This window comes from Danio rerio, chromosome 2 (assembly GCF_049306965.1).
Source record: "Danio rerio strain Tuebingen ecotype United States chromosome 2, GRCz12tu, whole genome shotgun sequence".
NCBI classification, from domain to species: domain Eukaryota; kingdom Metazoa; phylum Chordata; class Actinopteri; order Cypriniformes; family Danionidae; genus Danio; species Danio rerio.
In genome coordinates this window covers 57,518,481-57,539,389 of record NC_133177.1, presented here as the reverse complement: position 1 = coordinate 57,539,389, position 20,909 = coordinate 57,518,481, and the positions used below count along the sequence as shown (strand labels likewise).

The 20,909-nt window shown below is 38.2% G+C and overlaps 1 protein-coding gene across 6 annotated transcripts in view; it reads right to left on the bottom strand.

Annotated features, from left to right (window-relative positions):
* piezo2b (piezo-type mechanosensitive ion channel component 2b) overlaps window positions 1–20,909 on the bottom strand; it is a 251,114-nt gene that overhangs the window by 100,663 nt on the left and 129,542 nt on the right. For all 6 annotated transcript variants that reach the window (XM_021468270.3, XM_021468277.3, XM_021468271.3 and 3 more), the window contains 8 exons: window positions 18,313–18,551; window positions 15,585–15,745; window positions 15,104–15,280; window positions 13,023–13,148; window positions 10,508–10,708; window positions 8,500–8,704; window positions 8,086–8,187; window positions 2,851–3,016 (listed from right to left, as the gene is read on the bottom strand). In XM_021468270.3, coding sequence (XP_021323945.2) covers window positions 2,851–3,016; window positions 8,086–8,187; window positions 8,500–8,704; window positions 10,508–10,708; window positions 13,023–13,148; window positions 15,104–15,280; window positions 15,585–15,745; window positions 18,313–18,551 — 1,377 coding nt within the window. The remainder of the gene's footprint in view (window positions 1–2,850; window positions 3,017–8,085; window positions 8,188–8,499; window positions 8,705–10,507; window positions 10,709–13,022; window positions 13,149–15,103; window positions 15,281–15,584; window positions 15,746–18,312; window positions 18,552–20,909) is intronic.

The window sequence follows — 20,909 nt, the reverse complement described above, 5'->3', positions numbered from 1 at the left end:
GGCCGCTGGTTTAAGCCTCGGCTGGGTCAGTTGGCGTTTCTGTGTGGAGTTTGCATGTTCTCTCTGTGTTCGCGGGGGTTTCCTCCAGGTGCTCTGGTTTCCCCACAGTCTAAATCAGGGGTGTCCAGACTACGGCCCGCGGGCCATCTGCAGCCCGCAATCAGTTTTGTGGCGGCCCGTGAGACCTTTTTTAAATATTAAGAGAATCTGGCCCGCTATACAAAAATGAACGTAATAACCACTGGGTGTCGCTATGACATGCCTTCAATTAGGCAGCAGTTCCTGTTATGAAGTAAAACGAACCGAACAAACTGAAGGAAACATAATTGATAATCACGTTTTGGCGAGCCATGGCACAACCAAGAAAAAGGTAAATCAACAGTGAGTGCAGGAAATTTCAGTCATGTTGGGGCAAAGAATATTTCTTCACAGAGGTCAGCGGGATATGTGTCTGTTTAATTTGCCAGGAATCAGTTGCAGTAATGAAGGAATATAATATTAAAACACATTATGAAACAAAACATCTCGGGCCTCATGTATCAACGCTGCGTACGCACAAAAACTTTGCGTATGCCAGGTTTCATGCTCAGAATCGCTCACGTTTGGATTTACTAACAATGCACTGAACGTGGGAATGTGCGCAGCTCCACGCCAGCTTTCTGGCTGGCGTACGCACATTTTTTGTGGTGTCTGTTTTATTTCCATTGGCGACTCCTAGAGGCAGTTGTGTTAAATTGCTCTCTACAAAGTGTCTGAGCCTTGCAATGGCAGCTGTATGAGACGGGTTCATCATGCAGGTATATAAGGTTTCCATACCATACAGTTGACCAGCCAAACATTAAAGCGCAATTTGCAGCGGTCACCTGTTTTCCCAATGTAATCTGAGCTATCTACCGCACGCACATTGCTATAAAGACACTAACTGTTATCTGAAGATGAATTTGCATACGTGAATCAGAAACATTTCCCTTCAATAAATCTGCAAATAAAATATGATGCACAAACTTATTAATGATTCCTACTTGTCTTTCTCATGATAAATAGTTGGCAAAGTCTGATATGTAGCGGGGGAAAAAAGAAGAATGAGTTCATCAGACGCTGGTTTCGAACCGAGTTCATGCTCGAACGTGTCAAAACATGTTGACGTGTTTTACAAGCTGCGCCACTGAGACTGTTAAGGGCACTGCAACACTTTACACCTATAAATCACACTATTTCTTTTTTAATTCACTCAGTGCGATGTACAGACCCAACTGTGTTAACGGCATCAGCTAAACTCTCCCATTCTATTTTTTTCTTTTGTTGTTAATTCCGGAGAACAAACTCGCAAGTAACACCGCTTTCCTCCGGTCTACCTCCGAAAGCAGCACCTCAGATTCACATTCTGTTCAAAGTTTCTCTTCTTACTTGCTTTTGCCATTGCTTTTTCATTGGGTTTTTCCATTAGCATAATCATTAGCATATTCATACGGGGGCGGAGGCAGGGAGGGGTTTTGTGCTCGTGCATGTTGCACTCGATTTCACGTTCATTCAGATGTACAAAAGAATATGCGTGAGATTCGGCGTACGCAGTGTTTCAGACATCTGAATTTTTTTCTGCGTACGCACATTTACAGCTTTGTGCGTACGCAATGTTTTAGTATGATTTCCACGCAAGTCTTCGTACATGAGGCCCCAGGCCTTCAGCTTTTACACTGGTGCCGAACGAGATCAAAAAGTAAAACAAATAGCAGCTGCCCTAGCTCAACAACAGCAGTATTTTCGTAATAATAAAGTGCAAGAAAATTCTACGCTGGCTAGTTATAAGGTAGCTCAGCTAATCGCACAGCACAGGAAACCCTTCAGTAAAGAATAATTTATATAGGAATGCCTGATGATTGTTGCAACTGTAATTTTCCCAGAGAAGATTCAAGATTTTAAACCGCAGATCTTTCTAGAAAGATGGATGTTGGATGACAAATTAAAAAAAATAATAATTCTATAACACACACACACACACACACACATATATATATATATATATATATATATATATATATATATATATATATATATATATATATATATATATATATATATATATATATATACACACATGTCTGTGTGATGTATGTAAAATTTGGCCCGGGACAACGTTTTTTTTTTTTTTTTTTTTTTTTGCATCTGGCTCTCGGCCCAAAAAGTTTGGACACCCCTGGTCTAAATACATGTGGTACAGGTAAATTGGGTAGGCTAAATTGTACGCATTTTATGAGTGTGATTGAGTGTGTGTGGATGTTTCCCAGACATGGGTTGCAGCTGGAAGGGCATCCACTGCGTAAAAACAAGCTGGATAAACCAGCCGTTGATTCCGCTGTGGCGACCCTGGATTAATAAAGAGACTAAGCTGAAAATCCAACCTGCTTACATTGCTGACACGAGGGCACAGATTCGATTCATATTGGATAAATTTGCACATATGAACAAAGTCTCAATCTGATTTGAGTAAATCCGAATCCATGTGATTTATTCATGTACATGGGCCATATCAGATCTGTGCCACATGGGAGAAAAAAAAAATCAGAATTGAGTCACTTGAACCATGCAGTGTAAATGTGGCCTTTGAGAACCTTCATGACTGAATGAATCAAATATGCTATTTTCCACCAAGACAACCCGTGGTGCTGAAATATAATTGGCTAAACCGGCAATGGGCGGATTAAAGCAGAATATCTGACTTCAGCATTGTTTTTCTGATAAACACGAACGTTCACTTAGCATGTTTCGGAAATATCTGCAAACATATTATGGTATTTTTATGCTTTAGAAAAGTCAAACACATACAGCACCTTAAAGGTGAATATTGTGTACCTGCAGTGAATGAAGTCTGGCACCGGGTTGTGAACACTGAATGATGCAGCGTCCAGATCTCGGCAGATCTCCACATTATCTCCCGCCATCAGGCGAACGGCGGCTTTATTTTCTTCATCAAACACCTGCCTCTGCAGCGACGCACACAGCAGCAGCATGAAATCATCTACAGGAGAGGAAACAAAAGAGCAGAGGAGAGCAGAAAAACTATATTATAAGATCAGATTTGGAGAACAACGAAGGTACTTTTCGTAAAGAGCAGGGGTGTAACCCCGGTGTCCTGGCCAAAGTCCCTCAATCGGCCCTTACAATCATGGCCTCCCAATCATCCCTATCCACTGAATTGGCTCTATCACTGTCTCTCCACTCCAATAGCTGGTGTGTGGTGAGCGCACTGGCGCCGTTGTCCTGTGGCTGCCGCCACATCATCCAAGTGGATGCATAAACTAGTGCATCCAAAATTAAAGTTTGCATTTATATAATATAGAGTTGAAGGCAAAATAATTAGCCTTTTGAAATTTTTTCCAACTGATGATTGATTGTGATTTTATTCAATACATTTTTAAATTTAACATTTTTTTAAATCTTTGTCATAATGATAATACATAAAATTTTACTGTATATTTCCAAGATAATAGTATTCAGCATAAAGTGACATTTAAAGGTTTATAGGCATATTAGAGTAATCAGGCAAATCATTGGACAACAGTGGTTTGTTCTGTAGATTATCGAAAAAAACTAATTCTTACAGTTTAACTCCGCGGACACGGTGACGTCATCAACTAAGATTTAAAGGGCCAGCATTGCACCAGACACCCTTAAGTGGTTTCGTTTGAAAGTGTAGAATTTCAATTTTATGCACATTTGCATCACTTTGGTTTTTATTGTATTGTACAAAAGTTATTTACCCTTAAATACACAGTATTTTGGATACCCGAGCTGGGTATTGAACATTGCTTTATTTTCTTATTTTTCATTTTACACATGTACAAGTTATAGCTCGAATGAAAGCTCTTGCCGGTGCTCATACGGTTCTAGCATCCGTTTTACTGAATTATATTCACATATCAAACAGCTGCCGAATGAATCACGGTGTTTCCATGGCGCAGAAGTGAAAACAATACACTTATGATTCAAACACTAGCTCTAAAGTAACCTCTGTGAATTAGCAATGGTTTCTGCTGTTCTGACGTCAACTGTGAATGAATAGTGGAAGAAAGTAGTTCTTCATACAAAAGGCTTTTTAGACTCTCCATGGTTGATTTTCTTTTTTATATACACGATTATGCTGTCAAACTGTTGTACAAACAGTATCACACTAGTAGAAGTACGATGTGTCTGTATATCGTCGCTGGCTGTACACTAACGCCCCATTCACATTGGGAGTCAGTGTCAACGCTTCCCATTCACTTTGAATGGGTGACGTCAGGGGTTGCCGAACTGCATTGTGGATCCGTCGGCGATGCTTAAGTGGTGTTGCTCACTGTAGAAGTTGGGACTAGCTCAACATTTTAAGCGCCGACGGAAACGTCAGCCAATCAGATCGCTGTATGCAAATACACCAGCTAGACAGTGGCCTATTGCTGACTGAATTTCATTGGCTGACGCTGCTATGATTATCGCTTCAGCCCCAACTTCAGACACACCTTCAGTCAAGCGTTGACGCTGACGCCCCGTGTGAATGGTCCGTAAGTCACTCAGCCTGCGGCCTTGAGCCAGTGTATGCCTTCCACCAGTGCTGATATACAGCCACATTGCATTGCTACTCGTGTGAGAATGCTCATATAAATTACAAACACACACTGTTCACACATTACATGCATAAAAATTTGCATATTAATCATAATGAATCATTTGACAGTACTAATTTAGACATTAATACAGTGATTGGCAGAATCTGCTCAGTAACCGTCAGAATAAAACACATACATGCAGCCCAGGCTCATTGTGGATACATACCCGGATCTACATTTCCGGGGACAGTGAAATATGTACCCGGAGGTACGTCTGCTCACAGTTTTTGTTTTTGCAATTCCACCAGAGGCCGCCGTGTATGATTTTTGATCTCTTGTAAATCCACCAGAGGATGCATTTCAGTCAACCAGGCCAGCTTGCTGTCGACTGACTGACTGACTAATCCACACACCCCTTTCCCTAAACCCAGTCCAAAGTGTTTTCAAAAGCAGTCTGGAAAAAGAAAAGCCATGGTAGTCGCGTGATTTCACCACGTTTTCAGCCTGTTGTTTATTTATTTATTTATTTATTTTTTGCTTGTTTTACTTGACTTCTGGAACCATTCTTCGCCAGACTCAAACTCCATTGTTGTGGTCAACTCCACTCTGTGTACCCAGGGCCGGATTAATGTAATGGCTAAGTGGGGCTGAAGCCACAGGCCCCACAGAAGAAGGGGGCCCTTGATTGGCTGAATAGTTAATTTGCGCTATGACGCGGAAAACGCCTCTTTGCTTTCTCTCGTCGATAATGTGAAGTACTCCTTTCGGTTCACTGCTGTTCAAAAACAGTGACACCGGAGCTAAACTGGTGCTCAAAGTGGCTGTAGCCCAATCAGAATATTGAATAGCCCTGTTTTAGTCACCCATAAAGGTGATTTTTACCCCCTTATTATTACAGCCCCTTATTTCGGCACTACCGTGAGAGCCATGTAGTCAAAGGTAGGCTAATCAAACTCGTCATGTTTCAAAAAATACAATTCAAACAGTCTTCATAATTGAGACATTTGTACGTGTAGTAACAGAAGCTGGCAGAATCATACTGAATGGACTCATAACGAAAACGCTGTTTCGGCCACGCTGCGGTTACAGCTGGACTCAAACCGGCACGCTCTCGCACAATCCTTCCATCACACAATATAACAGAGACAGTGTGAGAACAAATCAAATAGTCTATCATTAGGGATTTATGGTCAGTTAAAGTTCTAAAGAACCTTTTTAAAGGTAAACCCCTATTTAAAGTATTTATTATAAAGCACTAATTTAGGAAGTATTGGAAATGATTATTTGTTTTGCTGCGTGTTTTTGCAGCCTGTTTGCACTTTTAGGTTCATATTATGTCATTAGTTAATTTTGGTGGTCATGGGGGAGTGGAGAGCATGAGACTGATACCAGTGACGCTCCAGGGACAGACGAGTCTTCGCTGAAGCCAGCTTCCAGCCTCCACCGCTGAGACTGCAGCTCTACACAAGACTTTTGGCCAGCGGAGAAATTAAAATGGTTGTGCCGAACTGAGTCTGGTTCTATCAAGGTTTTTTTTTTCTTCACTCGCCAATTAGTGAAGTTTTTTTTTCCTCCTTGCTGTCGCCACTGGCTTGCATGGTTCAGGATCTGCAGAGCTGCGCATTGATGGATTGCTGTTCAGTGCTTGGACTCTCAGTAATGACTTTAAACCACACTGAACTGAGCTGAACTAAAATGAACTTAAACACTAAAAACTGAACTACCCTGATCCAGTTACTATGACCATTTATGTAAAGCTGCTTTGACACAATATACATTGTAAAAGTGCTATACAAATAAAACTTAACTTGAATTGAAAAAATTTAGTTAATTTTGTATACTTGCAAGGCTATTTTATTAAAATGGAAAAAGTATATAATAATCAAATATAAATCAAATGGTGGAAAATTAGATAAAAACATTAATTAGTAAATTATTATTAATAAGAACAACAACAAAAACAACACACACACACACACACACACACACACACACACACACACACACACACACACACGCGCACACACACGCGCACACACACACACACACACACGCGCACACACACACACACACACACACACACACACACACACACACACACACACACACACACACACACACACACACACACACACACACACACAYATATATATATATATATATATATACATACATATATATAGTTAAAGTCAGGATTATCCCCCCCCCCCCCCCGTTTTATTTATTTATTTATTTATTTATTTTTATATTTTCCAAATGATGTTTAACAGAGCAAGGACATTTTCACAGTTTGTCTGATAATATTTTTTTTCTTCAGGAGAAAGTCTTATTTGATTTATTTTGGCTATAATAATAGCAGTTTTTCATTTAATAATTTAATTTAGGGTGCTGTTCACACCTGTGAATCGATTTAGTTGTTCCGAAACAGAGATTACAATTGTTACATTGTTGCTCTTTGCTCTTGGAGCGGTTCGCTTTCACATTGCAAAGTTTCTAATCGGACCAAAATAGCTAAAACAAGTCACGTGTGAGTAAACTCTCCTCACATTGGTCAGAGTGTCGCGAGATTACCGGGAGATCATCACTCGTTTGCGGGCATCCGGAGACTCGCGAAACTTCCCGCCATACTCACAATTCTCTCTTCATATAGCCGTATGCCTATTACATATCCATAAAATACTGTGATATAACTGTGCTCGGATCGGATCGCTTTCTCACTGTAATCGAACCACTCCAGGGTTCGTTTCAATCGAGCCGAGACCACCTCATTCAAGCGATCTCGGAGCGATTACTTTGGCGCGGAATAGAGAGCGATTACCCTGTTCACATATGCCAAACGAACCGCGCTAACTGGGCAGACGAGAGACGTTCCGAAACAAAAGCGTAGGTGTGAAAGCACCCTTAAACACCATTTTAAAGGAAAAAGTATTAGCCCCTTTAAGCTACATTTATTTTCGATAGTCTACAGATCAAACCATCATTATACCATTATACCATAACTTGCCTAACTACCCTAACCTGCCTAGCTAACCTATTTAATCCTTTAAATGTCACTTTAAGCTGTATTGAAGTGTCTTGAAAAATATCTAGTCAAATACTATTTACTGTCATCATGACAAAGATAAAATAACTCAGCTATCGGAAATGAGTTATTAAAACTATTATGTTTAGAAATGTGTTGAAAAAATCTGCTCTCTGTTAAACAGAAATTGGGGAAAATGTATATACCTCTGCCATATGTACCTCTGGCTACATAATTCGCACTCTCCAGAAATGTATACAGGGGTACATATCAACAATGAGCCTGTGATGCATAAATGTGGCCGATCTCTTTACAAGGTCAGAATAACATGGTCTGAAATGAACCATTTGTTATGCTGGTGGTCAACAATCTGACCAGCATTTGATGATTACATGTTTTGCTGAGCTGCAAAACACAACAGCAAACCTCTAATGTTGACCGGAAAGCACTGATGCTCAATAGTTCAGATGCAGTACTCACAGCCGAGGAACATGGAGCTGGGTGGAGTGTGGAAATCAGGAAGGTAAAGCCATTTAATGACATTAGACGTCATCGAGGAGTTGGGAAACCTCCAGGGATAATCTAGGAAGACAGAGATGTTTGAGAATTAAACATTGTGTTTCACATAAAAAAACAACGTACTAAAACAATGTGACTGGGTGAATCAATACATGTTTTGGGCTGCATTTACACCTGCATCGTGAAGCCAGATAAGCAGGCAAGCTAGCTTAGTTTGGACCAATTTTAGCTTTTAGGTATCATGATAGTAGCTCGGCTTTAATCACTCTTTGTCACCATGCTGTATGGCTAAGCTGCTCTGGGACAGGTTATGATTTGAGACAAACATCAAGATTCAACTGTGATCAAAGTGATGATAAAGACACGGCTACACACCTGCACAAGCAGCCGGTGGAATCCCGATGCATATGAAATACTGAAAGGTGATCATACAGGCCAGGAAGCAGCAGTATTTGGGCCAGATCTCAGCGATGGCTTTCCTCCGCCGTCTGAACATCACCACAGCCAGAGCCAAGCCGTGGACCATGGAGTAGAAATCCATCCGCTGACCCATCACATTGATGGCCAACAAAAAACACACCTGATAGCACATTATAAAAGGATACCAATCAGAATCACAAAGAGCTTTGATGACATTTCCGAAACAGAAGCTTCCATAGTGCAATAGAATGACAGTGACGGGATTCCCACAGATAATAAAGGAATTCAAAAATAACACGTAGGGCAGCACGATATTGAAAAAAACTGACAATGCATATTTTGTTTTTCTGTGATATTGCAATATGAATGTAATTTCATTCCAATATGACTTATTATAACTCTATTTGAAAAAACAAACAAACAAAAAAAATGGATTTTAAATTTATTTGAATGATTTTGTAAGCGAGTAAATCCTGCATTAAATATAAAAAATGAACTACATACATCCAATTTAACCAAACAGATCAAAGATCAAAACAAAACAAAGATCCAAATTAAGAAATCGGCTTAATGGTTTTCTGGAGAGTCTAACAGATATAAAATAGACATTATTAGACAGACATAAAGTAACAATAGCACAAAAACCAAAATGATACTATGTTAGCTAAAACAGTCGAACAACAGACTTAATGATAGAACAACAGGCAAAATGATAAAACGAATGGCATAATTATAAAATAACAGCTAAAATATACAGACAGACAGATAAAAGACAGACAGACAGACAGACAGATAATCAGATAGATAACCAGTAAGACACACAAACACACAGACAGATGAACAGACAGACAGACAGACAGATAAACAGACATACATACAGACAGACAGATAGACAGGCAGACAGACAAACAAACACACAGATAGACAGACAGAGAGACAGACCGACACACAGACAGACATATAGACAGGCAGACATACAGATAAACAAACAGGCAGACAGACAGACAGATAGACAGACAGACAAACAGACGGAAAGACAGACAGACAGACAGACAGACAGACAGACAGACAGACGGACCGAAGGACAGACAGACGGACAGACAGGCAGGCAGGCAAACAGACAGACAGATAGACAGACAGACAAACTGACAGACGGACAGACAGGCAGGCAGGCAAACAGACAGACATACAGGCAAACATAAACAGACATATAGACAGGCAGACATACAGATAAACAGACAGGCAGGCAGACAGACAGACAGACAGACAGACAGACAGACAGACAGAAAGACAGACAGACAGACAGACATACAGACAGACAGACAGACAGACAGACAGACAGACAGACAGACAGACAAACAGACGGAAAGACAGACAGACAGACAGACAGACAGACAGACAGACGGACCGAAGGACAGACAGACGGACAGACAGGCAGGCAGGCAAACAGACAGACAGATAGACAGACAGACAGACAGACAGACTGACAGACAAACTGACAGACGGACAGACAGGCAGGCAGGCAAACAGACAGACATACAGGCAAACATAAACAGACATATAGACAGGCAGACATACAGATAAACAGACAGGCAGGCAGACAGACAGACAGACAGACAGATAGACAGACAGGCAGGCAAACAGACAGACAGACAGACAAACATAAACAGACATATAGACAGGCAGACGTACAGATAAACAAACAGAAAGACAAACAGACAGAAAGACAGAGAGACAGGCAGGCTAACAGACAGAAACAGACAAATAGAAAGATAAAGACAGACAGACAGACAGACACAGCCAGCCAGTCAGCCAGACAGATAAACATACATACATACATACAGATAAACAGACAGACAGACAGACAGACAGACACAGCCAGACAGACAGACAGAAAGACAGACAGATAAACATACATACATACATACATACAGATAGACAGACAGACAGACAGACAGCATACCTCTAAACCAAACTTGTAGAAGAAGTAGTTAATAAAGTACTTGGCGCACTCGATGATGCCGTTGTCAAGGTGTTGCCGGGTGATGTCATGAAAGATGGTGCGTGAAGGAGGAGGAGAAAGTTTGTTTCTTAGACGGAAAAACTCCTGGTGTCTGTAAATGGTAACCTCGAACGCCAAGAGGGCCAACATCAGCAAGTTATTCTGTGAAAGAAAGACAAGAGCAAAATAATTTTTTTATTATTAATAAAAAACATTTTTTTTTGCTTTGATGCGGACGCGTGAGGTCTGGGCGTGTTTGTGATTGATCACCCTCGCCCGGGAGTTCACGTTCGTCTGTCTGCACCATGGTGTTTCATTCCCAGCGTCTCAGTCTAGTTGGTTTCGGTTTTGATCGGCGGTGGGATGAAACATGCACACTGCATGTGCAAGTACACGGTGAGTGTTTTCATTCATTGTGTACTCGTGTCTCGCGTTCAGTCTTCTGTTGGTGTTGTGTTTAGCACGTGGTGTATGTTTACGTGCACTGCATGCTTGTGTCGTCATTTGAATACGCGGTTAATGAATTTCTCATTGGCTGTGTGTTCTAGTCCTGTTTTATGTGAGCACATGGCTTGTGGTGTTTGTGTGTCCTGTGCTCTCCCGTCTATTGTCTAGTCATACTCTCATTGTTAACCCATTACTAGTTTATCATGTTCACCTGTTTGTGTTAATTATCTCTGCTTATATTCTCTGCATGTCTGCTGTCCTGTGCCAGTTCGTCGTCGTTTATGGCCCTGTCCTGTTGTGTTTCCAGTCCTGATCCCTGCCAGCCTGCCCAGTCAAGTTTGTTTGTTTGTTTACTTGTTTTATTGAAATTTCCCCCTCGGGGTAGTTTATTTTACTGTTTTGCTTTTAATTTTGTTTTATTATAAATAAAACCCATATTATTTCTGCAATTGAGTCCTTGCTCCCTTTCCCTACCACGAATCCTGACACTTTTGTGTGTGTGTGTACTTGTTTTGATGGTTTACAAGGACGTTTTTTTTTTATAACGACACTGGTATGATATATGATGTTATCACAGTGGTTTATGAGGACATGTCTGATGTTCTTGTAATTCAAAACACTTCAAAATTATACCTAACGTGGTCTTTGTGTGTGTGTGTGTGTGTACTGATTTTGATGGTTACAAGGACAGTTTTGTTTGTAATATAACACTGGTATGATATATGATGTTATTACAGTGGTTTATAAGGACATGCCTGATGTCCTTGTAATTCAAAATCATACTTGACGTGGTCTTTTTGTGTGTGTGTGTGTGTGTGCGCGCGTGTGTGTGTGTGTGTGTTTGTACTCATTTTGATGGTTTAAAGGGACAGTTTGTTTGTAATATGACACTAGTATGATATATGATGTTTTTCCATTGGTTTATAGCAGGGGTCACCAAACTTGTTCCTGGAGGGCCGGTGTCCTGCAGATTTTAGCTCCAACCCAATCAAACACACCTGAACAAGCTAATCAAGGTCTTGCTAGATGTACTTGAAACATCCAGGCAGGTGTGTTGAGGCAAGTTGGAGCTAAAACCTGCAGGGACACAGGCCCTCTAGGACCGAGATTGGTGACCCCTGGTTTATAGGGACATGCCTGATGTCCTTGTAATTCAAAATCATACTTAATAAGGTCTTTTGTGTGTGTGTGTGTGTGTGTTTGTGTGTTTGTGTGTTGTTATACCATAATTCCATTTAATAAGTGTTTTTTTTTTTTACTGTATAACATACATTAATCCTATGGAGTGTCCTTATAAACCACCAATACCATTCTGTATGTGTATGTGTGTAGGCATGTGCCAGTGTTTTCCAGGAGTTCCAGTGGTGTAAAATGGTTTTATAGCTAGCGGGTCAAAACTGACCCATAAAACAACTGTTGTACCATAAATGTGTACAGCCTGCATGAAAAAATATAAATAGAAAACATTAGACTTTTAATAATAATAAGAGCAAACCCTCTGGAATTTTATGAAACCAGTTTGCTAAACTATATAAAGAAATGATTGTGTTATATAAACTCATTATTATTTTTTATTTAATTATTATTATAAATTTGGGGCAGCACGATGGCTCAGTGGATAGCACTTTCGCCTCACAGCAAGAAGGTCACTGGTTTGAATCCTGGCTGGGCTAGTAGGCATATCTATGTGGAGTTTGCATGTTCAACTTGTGTTGGCAAGGGTTTCTCCAGGTGCTCCGGTTTCCCCCACATTCCAAACACATGCGCTATAGGTGAATTGGATGAATGAAATTGACTATAGTGTATGGGTGTGTTTGTGTGTGAATGAGTGTGTATGGGTGTTTCCCAGTACTGGGTTGAGGCTGGAAAAGCATCCGCTGCGTAAAACATGCTGAAATAATTAGCAGTTCATTCCGCTGTGGTGATCCCTGATAAAAAAAGAGACTTAGTCGAAGGAAAATGAATGAATGAATGAATGAATGAATGAATGAATGAATGAATAAATATATATATTTGGATGTGTCCTCACCCTCAGGTTAGGCAATATTATCCCATGATCAAACTTCCGCAGGCCAACCCAGTTAGCAGGATCCACTGGATCACGATACAGTAGAGACGTCTTCATGTCCTTTTTTTCTGTTTCTGTATAGTTGGGCTAAAGAGAGGACACTTGCTGGATTAAACACTAGAAACTAATCTTAATTAGACTAATTATAGTGTTCAGTAGGGCTGGGTGATGTGGCAAAACGCAATCTCTATTAGTTATTTTCTATATCGAACAATAACCATATATATTTTAATATCAGTTGTTAACGCTTCCAAATTTAAAAGAGTATCCAAATAAAGACTGAAGCCACAATTGAGTTCATTAAATAGCATAACCTATTTTCGGTGGTAGATAATGTTTGGCGGCCAAAAATTCAGTGCATCTCTAATATCAACACACTTCTAGATTCCCATTGTTGCACATTTCTTTGCGATTGGCTCTTAGATCAATGTAGAGTAATAAGTCTTGAGTTTATCATTGTTACTGACATCAATTTTATTGCGATTCAATATAATATCGTTTATCCCCCAGCCCTAGTGTTCAGCATAAAAGAGTTCACTTCTCACAGATCACTCTTTTAAATTCATATTTGGTAACACTTTATTTGACGGGGTCTTCATAAGACCTCAATTAAACCTTTATGATCATGACTGTCATGAATGTGAATGAGATTTTAGGCATGTATGTCACTGTCCTTAGGTGACATTCGCTCAGTTATGACATTTTAAAAGCAAAGATGACATTGTTTGTTATGACAACTTGAAATAAATACATTACAACCTGTTGTTATCATGACAGCTTGATATTAACCAATGACTGTAAAAAATATGGACGACGCAACGACTTTTTCCCATAGAACGCCTTGAGGGCAAAACGCCTGCTTGACGGGCACAAACTGTCGCAAAAGACTGCTGAAATTGGAGCCTTGACATGCGCAGAAGGACTGTCTGATGGAGCCAGAGGAGGAGCCGCGAAAATGAGCTGAGTCGAGCATCCAACCAAACGCTTAATGTAAAATAAACCACGCCCCCAGAACTTCTCAGCATGCGTTTGCTGTCACATCAACACAAATGGATGTAATAACGTTAACAAATATGATGGTTTTATATACTCAATCGCGCCAGCTCCGGGCCGCAGCGCATAACCTACTCGCGGCGTTGCGGGCTGACTCCGGCTCGCATGCGGCAGCGCCGGCTCGCTCGGCCGCCGCATCTGGCTCGATTGACTCGGGCTGCAATCGGGTAGTGAGTCCAGGCATCCGGAGTAGGTCCAGCAGAGGTAGTCAGTCTGAGCTCTAAGGGATAAGTCTCCGGCAGGCGAGAATCTAGCTGGAACTGTGTTTTGCTATCTGGGTGGTTAGGCGTGTATCAGCAAACTAATAAAGCCCGAAAAAAGCCCTAAACTTAGCGAATAAACAGTGTTCCACCAGGATCATGTATGTCAGAAACTGTAGTTTACTGCTGAACTCATTTTGTCATGGTAAAATAACACAGAAATCGAATAATAACATTTCAGTCTCCTGCCGAAGCTCAGACGCGCTGCTTTGAGAAACTGTCAATCACAGCTGTCAAAAACGATGACACGCCCAGCATTAAATTACTGCTAAAAACAAACTGTTTACAAAAATGAAGATCTGCACCTATTTCAGCACAATAACCAGTGCCTTAATCGACCAGAACCATCTTTCGGGACATTTTATTGCAAGTGTAATAATTTTTTTTTATTTGGGCTCAAGTCTCCTTCATTAACACGGAGGAGGCGGGCTTTATGACTTGTACTGCAGCCAGCCCCCAGGGGGCGATCTAACGGCCGAAACCTTCACTTAAACGCAGGCTTGCGGCACACTTGATATTAACCCTTTAACAAGTGTTGTAAACACCTAATATAATAAATATAATGGTTTAATAAAAAAATATTATTGCACCAACAATTATTGGCTTATAAATGGATAAAACTATACGTTTTCATCGTATTTATGCTGAAAACTGCATTTATATGACTGACTGTATTAAAAAACAAATAGCATCTGAACAGTGAGATCACTCGAGGTTAAAGAAACCCACCATAATACAATCACTGGAGTAGTTGGCAGGATTGATGGTTTTGAGCTGGTAAAAGAGCTTGCAGACAATAATAACGCACGTCCATACGGTGCAGACGCTGGAGGAGAGAACTCGAAACTGCTTATACGGCAGCGCAAACGCCCAGGAGATCAAAAACACAAAGTTCAGCAGCGAGACCTGCAGAAGACACAGAAACACACATCACATTGTTTTAGAAGAGCAACTCCAGCATTATGCATGTGACATTTATGGTAAATTAGCTATAGCGTATGAGTGTGTGCATGTGAATGAGCGTGTATGGGTGTTTCCCAGTACTGGGTTGCGGCTGGAAGGGCATCCACTGCGTAAAACATATGACAGAATAGCTGGCGGTTCATTCTGCTGTGGAGACCCCTGATAAAGCAGAGGCTAAGCTGAAGGAAAGGCATTGCTTATCACCTAGTCAAATGCAGAATGACTGCTAAGAGTTTTATGGTTTTACCTCTTTGACCGAGAGCAGGATGATGTACGTGGCCACGATCTTGATGATGTGCATCTCCAGCAGCCACCAGACAAAGAGTTTCAGCTTATGAAAGTACTCCAGGAACTTGAGGAACAGCACTGTGAGCCGGTCCACCACCAGATGCCACTTATTCTTCATCTCTGAAACACAAACAACGAGAGACTCAATCCTCTGAGGTGAAAACAATATTGAGGATAAAACACATCAACTTTCTTTGGTTTTGTAAGTGATTTTCAAAAGAAAGATAATATAATATAATATAAAAACGAAAAAAATACATATATACAAAGTTTATCAAAACAATGAATACAAAATGTGTAATGCAATAAATATTAGTAACTTTAAACCTAACATCAAACTCTAATGTACATAAGCATACAGGGCCGGAGTGGGACTCCTTTTCAGCCCTGGAGTTTCAAGCCTTTGACCGGCCCACCTCAGTTCACCACTGACTATATTAAAATAAGGTCATTTCCAATTCAGTTTCTAATTACACTATCACGTCTTTTTTCGAGAAGACAGCTGTTTTAGAACTTCAAATGTCCAACAACCCTTACAGTATTATATGTCTTAACAATAAAAATAAAAATAAAAAATATGTTACTCAGGCGAGGACTGAACCCGGGTTGGCAGCGTCATAGCCTAACATGCTAACCACTGTACCACAACAGCTGCACATTGAAAGGTGACTTATCTAGTTATATCATCATTAACCTGCAGGCTGCTCACGAGGCAACGAGAAAATAGATAAAAAGAGCCGAGCTGCGGTAAAATAATGAATAAGAAGGCTGTGGTCAAGTAAATAAATAAATATTTTTTTAAAAGTGTGACTGCTGAGAGCAACAGATTCTGGAGCTAGGCACACCGGCCCTCGCGGCCAAAAAACGGACCGGCCAACTGGGAATTCTCCCGGTCTGTACGATTAGCCAATCCGGGCCTTTAAGCATACTAAACTCAGTGGTGTACTGGAAGGATTATCACTACGCAATAAAATAAAATTCAAATTAAAGTAAACTAGGGTAGCACGGTGGCGCAATGGCTAGCACGTTCGCCTCACAGCAAGAAGGTCGCTGGTTCGGCTGGGTCAGTTAGAATTTCTGTGTGGAGTTTGCATGTTCTCCTCGTGTTGGCGTGGGTTTCCTCCAGGTGTTCTGGTTTCCCTCAAGTCCAAAAACATGTGGTATAGGTGAATTGGGTAAGCTAAATTGGCCTAGTGTTTGAGTGTGTGTGTGTTTGTGGATGTTTTCCAGTGATGGGTTGCAGTTGGAAAGGCAAAAGAAAATGAATAAATAAAGTAAACTAAATAAAACTAACTAAATCTATGTATAAAACCAGCCTAGTGGGTACACCCTTAACGCTGTACTGAAATTATTATTACTATGTATTACAATACCCAAGCTTTGTACTGATGGCAGTTCAAAATAAAATAAATTAATTTGTTCATTCATTTTCTTGTCGGCTTAGTCCCTTTTATTATTCTGGGGTTGCCACAGCGGAATGAACCACCAACTTATCCAGCAAGTTTTTATGCAGCGGATGCCCTTCCAGCCGCAACCCATCTCTGGGAAACATCCACACACACATTCACACACACTCATACACTACGGACAATTTAGCCTACCCAATTCACCTGTGCCGCATGTCTTTGGACTGTGGGGGAAACCGGAGCACCTGGAGGAAACCCACGCGAAGGCAGGGAGAACATGCAAACTCGACACAGAAACGCCAACTGAGCTGAGGTTCGAACCAGCGACCTTCTTGCTGTGAGGCGACAGCACTACCTATTGCGCCACTGCCTCGCCCCAAAATAAAATTATATTCAATTAAAATAAATAAACAAAATTAAAATAAAAAATTAATTTCAAAATAAAAAAATGTTTATATATAAAAATGTATGAATAAAAAATAAATTAAATTAAATTAAAATAAATAAAAATAAAACTCAACTAAATAAAATTTAAAAAATCAAATAAAACAAATAAACAAAATAAAAATGAAGTAAAATTTACATTAAATTAAATACAATTCAATAAACTAAATGTAAAAACTAATATGAAATTAATCAAAATAAATAAACACACACAAACACACACACACACGCACACACGCACGCACGCACGCACGCACGCACGCACGCACGCACGCACGCACGCACGCACGCACGCACGCACACACACACACACACACACACACACACACACACACACACACACACACACACACACACACACACACACACACACACACACACACACACACACACACACACACACACACACACACACACACACACACACACACACAAACTTCTATGCTGCTTAAAGTGACATTTAAAGGTTTAACTAGGTTAATTAGGTTAAATAGACAGGTTCATGGAAATTTATTGTATAACGATGGTTTGTTCTGTAGACTATAAAAAATATATAGCTTAAAGCGGCTATTATTTTTGTCCTTAAAATTGCCTTTAAAAAAATTAAAACTGCTTTTATTCTAGCTAAAACAAAACAAATAAGACTTTCTCCAGAAGAAAAACTATTATCAGACATACTGTGAAAATTACTGAATGAATATTATAAAATATAAATATATTTATAAATAATAATATATATAATACAACATAAAATACATAATTTGGGACTGCACTGTAGAAAAGAATCTGTAGAACTTATGATAAAAACTCTGGCAGCTATGTTAGGCATTACAGTACCTGAGCTTTGTTCTGAAGGCAGTTCAGGGTCTGTGGCAGCACTGGACTGATGAACGTCCTCCTGACTGGACATTTGAGCCGAATAAATGGATAAAGAGTCTTTCTTCTTCTCTTCCCCCACACAATCCACCACCAGCACCTCATTCAGAGACTCTTTTTCCTTCTCATCCTTCAGCAGCGGCTCCGGAGACGAGCTCACAATGGTCAGATCCGCCAAACTCCCATCGGGATGAGCCAATCTGGAGAACGGGAACAATGCATTAGACAAAACACTCGCTGTATTGACCATTTACATCAGTGTGACATAGGGCTGCACGATACTGGGAAAATCTAACATTGTGATATTTTGATAAACAGTTGAAGTCAGAATTATTAACCCTCCTGTTAATTCATTAATGTCCCAAATGATGTTTAACAGAGCAAGAAATTTTCACAGTATTTCCTAATTTTTTTTTCTTCTGGAGAAAGTCTGATTTGTTTTTTTTCAACTAGAATAAAAGCAGCTTTTAATTTTTTTAACGTAATTTTAAGGTCAATAATATTATCCCCATAAGCAATATTATATGTCAGATTGTCTACACAGAACAAACCACTGTTAAACAAAAATGATTTGCCTAACTTTTCTGCCTAATTATGCCTTTAATAATACAATAATTTTGACTTCAGCTGTATATTGCGAATACAATTTCAGTTTGGAAAGTTTGGAAAGAATTAATAATGTTAGATTGATGCATACGATATAATAAATCTAATCTACAAGAATAGATGAGGACAATAAACGAAAAAATTATAATTGAAATCAACGATTTCAGGTACATAAAAACGATACTATAAAATGAATCGTTATTAAAGTTACAAACGCCTGAATGCTTTTAAAATAATCATACAGTCACAGGCCTGAAAAACACATGCGGATGGTAAATTATATCCTGCGATGTGACTATTGTGAATGAACATATTCCAATATTGATATTAAATAGATATATTGTGCAGCCCTATTGTGAAATATGAGTGATTCTTCAATTAGAGAGACTTTTTAGAGAGGTTATAAACATATTTTGAATTCCTACAGAATTATCATTAAATAAAATTAAAAAGAAGATAGAAAAAAATATTAAAGATCAAACTATGTTGAAATTAAACAAGATAAAATTAAATTACATTATAAAACATTATTTTGAATTTTCACAAAATTAGCATCAATTAAAATTCTCAATGGTAAGAAATAAATAAAACAAATACTAACCAATAATAAAACTAAATATGACAAAATTTTATCAAATAAACTTATAAAGAATTTAGAATACTTACAAAATAAGCATTACTAAAAAAATTCAAACAGCAACAATAATTATTAAATAAATATAAAATACTAACCAATAATATAGTAAAATATGATAAAAAATAAATTAAATGAGATATTTTTCTATTCCTACAAAATTAACATTAATTAAAATTCAAGAAAGTAAAAAAAAACTTTAAATATTAAACAATAATAAATTAAATATGAAAAATGAAAATTAATACTATTCTAAACATTTTTTAAATTCTTACTAAAATAACATCTAAGAAATTAAATAAGTAAAAAAATAAAGAAATCTCAAATATGAAACAAAATTCAAATAAAATGATAAAATAAATAGAATTAATATAACTTTAATAATATTTTTAAATATTAAAAAAGAATTCAAAAAGTAACACAAATGAATAAATAAAATCTCAAATTCTAACCAATAATAAAATAAAATATTATAAATTAAACTTAAATAAAATTATAAAGAATTATTTTTAATTATTTTAAAATTGACATTAATGAAAACTCCAAAGGCTACAAGAGTTATTAAATAAATATCAAATACTAACCACTAATATAATAAAATATGATAAAAATGTATTAAATGAGATTGTATTTTTTTAATTCTCACAAAATCAACATCAATTAAAATTCAAGAAATAAAAAATAATAAAAAAAACTTCAAATATTGAGCAATAATAAACTAAATTCTAAAAAAAATCTAATTAAATAAAATTATTTTAAATTCTTACAAAATTAACATTTAATTAAAATTTAAAAGATAAAAAAATGAAGAAAAATGTCAAACATAAAAACAAAATTTAAATAAAATTTGATGAAAAAATAAATTAATAAATATAACCTCAAATAATTACAAATATTAAAATAAAATTTGATAAAACAAAGTTAAATGAGTTCAATTCATAGAAAATTTACATTAATTAAAATCCCCCAAAAAAGTAAAACATTATCTTAAATACTAACCAATAATAAATTAAAATACAATTAAACAAAAAAAAATAAATAAATCAAACGATATCCTAAAAAAAGCTACATGTTTGTAAAAATGTGAAACTAGATCCAAAACTAAAATGCAATTAAAAACGTAAGCATGTACGCCGCAAAAGATGATATGAAAACTAATGAGTTAATCAGGATTCAGGATTAATCAGGATTCAGGACATTTTTTTGTTGTTGTGAGTTTTGACTGATGTTGAGTTGACTATAAAAGTTCCCTTGATCAAAAATTGTAGGCAGCAATACATTTTTATAATTTAGGGAGTCAACAAATGAGAATAAAAAA